Here is an 8,438-nt window from a genome sequence, read left to right on the forward strand (position 1 = left end):
CCAAGACGCCTATTAAACTTTTTGTCTGCTTAGTTCTGATTAGATGAGATGTGTGTGTGTGGGGGTGGGGGAATAGAAAAAGTCCTTTGTAAGTCCAGCAAGTTGGGTGCCAGGCCTCCCTCATGAAGACATCTGACAGGTAACAGTGGGCTCATCCATAGCACCTGTGGACCGGGTACGGTAGGAATGAATGGGTGCCCATGCCTGATGCGGTGGCAAAGGTACTCTATTCTTAATAGGGTTTCCATGGCACCACGGGCAGTTGAAAGGGATCTCACAGATTTCTGGCTTCCTGTGTCGGTTTGGTTATCCTGTTCAAATGATTCTACATTATGTAGAGTGTTTTCTAATGCCTTTGTAAAGGGCTAATGGCTGGTCATCATTAGGTGATAAGTACTCTCAGCCATAAGACACTAGCCATGGTCATGCAGGCCTCAAGCTGGCTGTCACCACTAAATCCAGAGAAGAGCCACTTGTATGATTAGAGGCCTGGAGTCCAAGCCATACGAGGAAAGGCTGACAGATATGGGACTGTTCAGCCTAGAAAAGTGAAGACTTAGGGGGGATTTGGTGGTAGCTTACAAATATATTGGGGAGAGCATCAGGGGCTAGGCAAACAACTACTCACCAAAGTGCTACAGGGGAAAACCAGGAGTAATGGGCATACACTCCTAGAAGAAGGTTTCAGACTGGATATAAGGAAAAACTTCTTTACAGTTCATGTGACCAGACTCTGGAATAGACTCCCAGTGGGGGTGGTGCAGGCACCTACCCTGGAGATCTTCAAAAGGAGACTGGACGCACACCTTGCAGGGGTTATTTGACCTCAGCAGTCTTTCCTGCCCAGAGCAGGGGCTGGACCTGATGATCTCATGAGGTCCTTTCCAGCCCTAAATATCTCTGAATCTGTGAATAACTGGCCAAGCCACAGTATTTGAGCATATGACTGTTATATCTTAAGTGTAGCACTTGTCCTTATTGAATTTCATCTAATTAATTTATTCAGAGAACGCAGCCCCCTTTTCTGCTTGTACATGGTTGTGTAGACTAATTTTTATTGATTCATTTGATACTCAGTCACAGCGACTTCCATGGGAGTTAAAGGTCAAGATCTGAAAAGTGAGAGCATAACTAATGCTGGCAGATTAACAGAACGTAACAGGTTGTACCATGCAGTATAGAAAGTTGCTAAAAGAAGAACTCACCTATGGAATAGGTAGAGTTATTGAGGTCAGTTCACTCCTGCCTCCTATGACAAAAGGCACAGTCCCTTTACCTGTGTTTTTAAATGGGTTGGAGAATAAGGGAGCCTGCAAAGGGTGAATGCCTGAATTCAGAAGGATTCCTGCAGAGAAGCTGGAAATAAGTGGAGTAAGCACTAGCCCCTATAAAGCTCACACCATAAACAATCCTGGCTTCTTTATTTTTATGTCAGGGGGATCTCTGCAGTAGGGATTTTAATAATGCAATATAGGCATTATAAACACTCATAAGTACCTGATCTGAAGTCTAAATAAAAAATGCCATGAGGGGAAGACTAAGAAATCCAACCACTAAAAAACCCAGGAACAAACTGAAAAGGAAGCAGCTGCTGAATACATTAGCTTTCCATATTATGTATTAGTCCACCCAGAATGCCACCTTGAGCAGTCCAGTTTGTGCTGTTTGCAAATGAGTCTTTCAGAAGAAACAGACTACAATTTAGCATCTGTTCCCACTGCTAGAGGTCTGCACGGCACTTTACAGAATTAGAATAAAATTCTCGGGTGTGACTTAGGCACCTAAAATAAAGTAAGAGTCAACTGAACCTTGACTCCCAAGTCTTCAAGAAAGCTTTACCAGCACAGGTCACATTGTAAACACATCAGGAAAAATAACTCCATACAAAACATGCACCTTATTGCAGAGCTTCCTAGATGGTGATGAATGGGAGACTGGAGTGGCAACTGGAAATTTAGATGTGGGAAGCTAGGAGAAGAAACGAGAGTGGAAGTCTCCCCCATTTTATTTTCTGCTTTTCTATTGACATTTAACTTCTCTGTGCCTCAGTAAATTCATCCTTATAACATTAACTTCTCTCTCAAAAGCACGGTGAGCCTGTTAACCATGGGCAACAGGTGCCTCCCGAGTCTGGGGGGGGCACCAGGTCACTGATCTGGTGGGAGGGAGAGTTCTCCTCCCCGCCAGCAGCTGATTGCCGAGCCCAAAATCACCAGCGGTGAAACCAGAAATGCACTTCCACTGGCACTTCCAGTTTCGTGGCTGGTGTTTCCAGGGGGTGCCTGGCCAATCTTGGGGGGTGCACATGCACCTATGTGTACCCCCTATGCATCGCCAATGCTGCTAATGAACAGTTCCATAGGACAGAGGATGCTTGACACATTACATTTTTAGAGCAAGCTATTTATTCCTCAGACACCTCCGGGGAGTCTATTTTATATATAGTAAGAAGCCTAGGAGTATGTGGCCAGATTCTGATACCTACTGCAAGACAACATGGCCCTGTAGAAATACTGCAGAACCTGAAATCCAGGACTAGACAACAAACCAAACTCAGCATCTTTAGCTATCTCCTCTGGCAAGATACCATGCTTTCCAGGATCACTTCTCCAACCTACCAGCTGAACTGCTTTTCCTGAAGCAGGCTTCAGGCAGGCTAACTGGCTTCTACTGTTTCCCAGATCAACACATTAATCCTGCATCTCTTGAGAAGGGTTCCTGCCCAAATCACCAACCAACTTAGCTCTGGGACTCAAAGGAACAGCACACCTTATCACAGAGTCCCAAGACAGAAAAGATTTGTTTGCTTTATTTTGAGTAAAATAGTGCGCTATCATGTTCACAGCTAAAAGAGCTAACAAAAAAGCAGCTATTACAGAAGAAAAAAAAGTCATACAGAATGATAAAATATAATTGTCTGTGTTTGTACAACAGCACAATAGGGTCATGGTTCATGGCTATGGCTTTTGGTGCAACTGCAATACAAATGACAAACAACAGTTACATAGAATTGATTCTATTTGTGCTAAAGAAAACTGCATCGTGCCTGGTGACATCAGCTGAATGATCCCAGCCAAGAGGTTGTCTATGACCAGTATCTTAACAGAGAACAGGATTTTTGTCATATAAACGATAAATACATTGGAAAAGAAATAAACATTTCACACCCACACAAATAAAAATAACTAATAGAATCCCCTCTAGTCACAAGGTCTCCATGAGATCATAAGTGGAAAAGAAATATTAAACTTACTCATTCTTATTTTTCCTTTGAGATTTTGCCCTAACTTAGCTGCAGTTTCATATGTGAACTAATATAAACTTTTTGCACTTACACAGCACCTTCTAGCTATAAGCCTCAAAACACAAGATGAACACCATTGGGTTAAATTTCCACTGCCCCATAGGCTACTTACATTTATATTCAACTTGGCTTTAGGCACATCAGATGATTTCATATGAAACAGCTTCAGTGCTACACTAACAAAGCACCCCCATGGAGATTACAGATTATTGAACAACACACATGAACATCACAGTCCCAGGCAGTAGCCCAGAGTGGGCAAAATGCAGCCCGTGGGCCAGATGTGGCCTGCCACACCATTCTATCTGGCCCTTGAACCCCCTAAAAAATTTAGAAAAATCAATACTTACCTGCCCCTGGCTGCCTATCATGCGGCCCTTGATGGCTTGCCAAAACTGAATAAGCAGTCCTCTGCCCGAAATAATTGCTGCCCCCCCGGAGTAGCCCCACACCAGCTTCTCTCTGCTCCCTCCTTACCTCCTTTTATGTGATCTGGAATTGTTTGGTTAGGTGCCACTGAACACTCTGGTTTGCACAAGATAAGCACTTAGTGAACAACAGCACTGTGATTTCTGTGCAGATCCCAGTGCATTCACAGGGTCGAGTCCTGCTGAAGGAACCTCTTCTGCCTGCCCCCCCAGGCACCTTAACATTTCATAGAAAATGAAGCACTACTGTTTGAGCCATTCAGCACATGGTTTCAACCATGATGGTTTCCACATGTAATGCCCTGAATGAGTAGTATGTTACTTATCTGGGAGTGGTGGGGTAAGGACCAATTAACTATTCTTCCTGGAACCTTTCCAAATGGCTGGCTACAAGATTGCTTTTGTCAGAGGTTAGGCAGGGAGGGACTGGGCCCACAAAAGGACATAGGAAGCATGTGCTGCAATTCACAGCCATGAATTAGGGACTTAGGCTTCCAGTACAACACATGGAGAGAGGAGATGCTGAAGTGAGGGAAGAAGAGATGCTGTAGACATACTAGATGACCTGGTGGGGTCCCTTCCAGCCCTACTGTTCTAGGATCCTATATAGGGACATACTCTCAAGGACTTAGACCAGTGGTTCTCAAGCCTTTTAGACTCAAGTCACCCTTCAACAGGTGCAAGGCGGTGCCTATTTCCCATTAAAATGCTTCTGCAGTTAAGCACATACCTACCTACCCTTTCTCACAAACACATTTTTATCCAACAGCCTGCTTGTTAAAGTACTCATGCATATTGTGAGTCAGCTGAATTCAACTTCCCTTCCTGCACCTGAGGAGAACTGAATCCATGTCTCTAACGGGAAAGTTTTAGTCACCAGGTTATAAGATATTTTGGTATGAAGCTCTCTAAGCGCCTCCTGTTGAAGATGTTCTACTTCCAGAGATTACAGCTGATATTCACTGAGCCAGAGAGAGCAAGAATGAGTACAAAAGAGTAAATATGATTCAAAGACCTGGATTCAAGACTCCACTCAATAATATAAAATATATTTTATATAAGTACTTCAACACTCAATGAAACAGAGGCAGGAACCATTGGGACATTCCTAGGATCTGAAAGACTGAAAAGAGTACCAATGTTAACTTAGAGGCCCATCCTCAAACCACTGGAACCCAGCTGTTCTGGCACACATCTGCTTCTTGAGGGGAGGCTCTAAGAAAGCTAAAATTGAGCATGTGTTACAGCCAAATGACATCTAGTCTCCCAGTCCTCAAACTTCATTGTTGCCTCACACCTTTCCTCCACCCTCCTCCCCCTCCCCTATGCAGGGGCAGATCCAGGGTGTGCACTTGCCCTTTGATTCTTGCTCCACCCAAAGTTTAAAACCAACTGCCTGGCTGCGGCAGCAGCATTTCTGATCCAGCAGTGCTGAGGGAGTCAATTGACTTTGTGGCTCCTTATAATGGACCTCAGTGCTTTTCAACCAGTGTGCTGCAAATAGCTCCCTGGCATGCTGTGAGAATTTTAGAATAATGAGAAGAAAGTTCTCCAGTCACCCAGCGCTAACAAATAAGCCGTGCTGATGAGATATTCACAAAACACTCACACGTCTTGACTCTGGGGGAGAGAGAGAACCAGCCGAGCAAAAGGAAATTCATCTACTGTGCATGTGTTGGCTGTGGGGGATGCACAGGTTGCAAACCTCTGACCAGCTGTGCTGCAGAATTTTTCTGCTACAGTGAGCTCATAAGTATGGGGATGGGAAATGCCTTGACAGGTATGCCGTGGAAAAAGTTATTTATGTAAGTACCTTGGGCTGGAAAAGGTTGGGAAACACTGATCTGCCTGATCCCTTCTAAACTCTATTCCACAGATGTTAATAACCCTCTCTTTTTTTTCAGTGGCCCTGATGTTCCACCAATCAAGCTATTTTTTGTTCTATAATTCTGCTGACTCTTGCTCCTGGTGATGAAGCTCTTATTTGACTGCCCTGCAGATTGTTTTTCACTCATTCAATGAAGTTCTATGTGCTTTTGCTTCAATTGTAAACTGAATAATATGGCTCTAGGCCCTTGCATATTACTAAAGTTTCTAGTTTCTTTATAGCTGGAGAAAAATATGTTGCTTTATATGTGATGTTGCACCTCACCCTCTGCACCCCCTTTTCAAAATCCTGTACCTGCCCATGGCCTCACTCCCCTCCACTGAGCTGGGAAACTTGCAAGATGCCAATTAAAGAATATAGCAGGTAACTACAGAAAAATATATTTCAAAACAGCTTGAGGCCTGGTTTACTTCCTCTTGGTTACCAGGGCCCATAACATACAGTATAATCCCATTATAATAAATCTCTGCTTTTAATGCTCTCAACTGTGGGAACTGTTTTTGTTTCTTTTTTTCCTTTTTTGTAACTATTATAATGCAGAAAATTTCTCCCCCCATTCAAGTGAACATCCTTTTTCTAGTGCCCCTTTTTTCCCCAGGCCTGTGCGGATTTGCCAGCATGAGCCTATGCCATACTTGGAATACTATGCAGCACCCACAGACCTCTAGCAGGTGGTCACTACATTTCGGACAAGAAGAAGGCAGAAACGAAGGCAGTTTTAACCACTTTTATGATGGAGAAGTCATTAGCTATAGTAGTCTGAAGCCATGCATTCTGTTAGGCAAAAATTAGTGAATGGGGAAGATAGTGGGATTAGAAACAGCCAATTCAGTAACTTTTGGCAGTAGGTCTGTGGGCTTTTGGGGCCTCTTAGGACCAAAACCAGAATCCTTTTTTTAATTGAGAATGTATAATATTTGCTAAATTGTCTTAGAATCATAGGCAAGTAGAGCCAGATGGGACCTAAGGAGATTATCTATTCTACCCCCCTTGCTCAAGGCAGAAGCATCCCTGACCATGGGCAGATCTAGGGTTTTAAAAAGGGGGGGGGGGGTGTAGATGGTGTGGGGAGTTATTGTATATACACCACAACACACACTTTTTCTTCAGGTAAAAAGAAATTAGAAGCTTTAGTAATATGCCAGGGGCCTAAAATATATATTATTCAGTTTAAGATCGAAGTAAAAACGAATACAACTTAAACGGAATGGGCACTCATTTGCTAGATTGTACATTATGTATTCAAAACCCAACAAACTAGGCAAAAATAACCAAACAATGTCATTTCTTTAATCCTGCAGCCATTAGAATTGAATTTATATTTCTCTCAGGTTCATAAAAAAAATTCCAGTTTTCTTGAACATCCTGACAGTGCATCCAATGCCTCATGGAAAGGTGTTTCCACACCTGTATTAATGTTCACATGAATTAATGTTTGTAGCTAATGCAGGGATCAGCAACATCTTTGGGCAGAGTGCAAAAGCATTCACAACCTTGACTTGTAAGATGTTGATGTGCTGGGGCAGGCAGCAGGGAAGCCGCAAGGGGCCTGATCCTCATTATGGCAGTGCAGCTCCCTGCCCCTTCCCTGAGGTGCAAGTGCCAAGCAAAACATCTTTGTGTACCAAGCTCTGGCACGTGTGCCAGGGGTTGCCTACTCCTGCGACAGAGTTAAAAACAGTCAGCTGAGCTATGAAATAGGACCTACTTTATCAGGAGCAGCTAACACAGACAGTAGAACTGCAGAAAAGAGATTACTTGATTAGCTTAAGATGATTAGAAAAGGAGAGAGAGCTGTTAACACCTGTGGAACGAAGAGTTTAGAAGCAATCGGGTAGATTATAATAAGCCACAAAATCACTGCTGCCCAAACAGAAATGCTGCTGCCACTGCCAGGCAGTTGGTTTCAAAGTTTGAGTGGAGCAGGAATCACAGGCAGGGGAAGCAACTATACTACTGCACCCCCTGGATCTGCCCCTGACTAAAACCATCGTCAACAAGGCCTGTCTAACCTGCTCCTATGACCTGCCGTAGGACTCCAGGTCTGTGCAGCCATATGTACCGCCTCTGTGGGTAGCAAGTGGGGGTTGGCTGGCAAATTCCCCAGGGGCAGATGGGGGAGGGTGCGACAGATGGATGCACCTCTCTCTGATTCCTGCTCCACCCAGTTTAAAACCAAATGCCTGCAGTGGCAGCAGCATGTCTAGTCAGGCAGTGCTAAGGGCGTCACTTGACCTCAAGGCTCGTTATAGAATCACAAAGTGAGGGCTGGAAGGGACCTTGGGAGTCACCTAGTCCACCCCACCCCCACTCAAAGCAGGACCAGCCCCAACTACATCATCGCAGACAAGGCTTGGTTTAGCTGGGTCTTAAAAACCTCCACGCATGGACAATTCACAACCTGTCTGGGTAAGCTGTTTCAGCACTTTACTACCCTCTTGGTGAGAATATTCTTCCTAATAGCTAATGTAAACTTCCCTTCCTGCAACTTCAGACCATTGCGCCTTGTTGTGCCACCTGCCACCGAGAACAGTCCAGCTCCACCCTCTTGCCTTCGGACAGTTGAAGGCTTTATTACATCCTCTCAGTCTCCTCTTCTTCGGGATAAATGAATACATCCAGTTCCCTCCACTTCTCCTCATGCATCATGTCCTCCAGCCCCCTCACTATTTTTGTTGCCTTCCGGGGCCCTCTCTCAAACTTGTCCACATCCTTTCTGCCATGAATGACCCACGGCCCTGTAGCCTGGGGGGCATGACGACCACCCGCAGTCGCTGCCCTTAGCCTTGTTGGCAACAAGGGCAGCCCGCGGGTGTGA

General features: G+C 44.6%; 1 protein-coding gene across 1 annotated transcript in view; it reads left to right on the forward strand.

Annotated features, from left to right (window-relative positions):
• Positions 1 to 5,487: 5,487 nt before the first annotated feature.
• LOC109302204 (glutamate carboxypeptidase 2-like) overlaps positions 5,488 to 8,438 on the forward strand; it is a 21,462-nt gene continuing 18,511 nt past the window's right edge. Inside the window, exon 1 of the mRNA XM_019523770.1 lies at positions 5,488 to 5,512. Coding sequence (XP_019379315.1) covers positions 5,488 to 5,512 — 25 coding nt within the window. The remainder of the gene's footprint in view (positions 5,513 to 8,438) is intronic.

This window comes from Gavialis gangeticus, unplaced genomic scaffold (genome assembly GCF_001723915.1).
Source record: "Gavialis gangeticus isolate Ggan-Ray unplaced genomic scaffold, GavGan_comp1, whole genome shotgun sequence".
Classification (NCBI taxonomy): domain Eukaryota; kingdom Metazoa; phylum Chordata; order Crocodylia; family Gavialidae; genus Gavialis; species Gavialis gangeticus.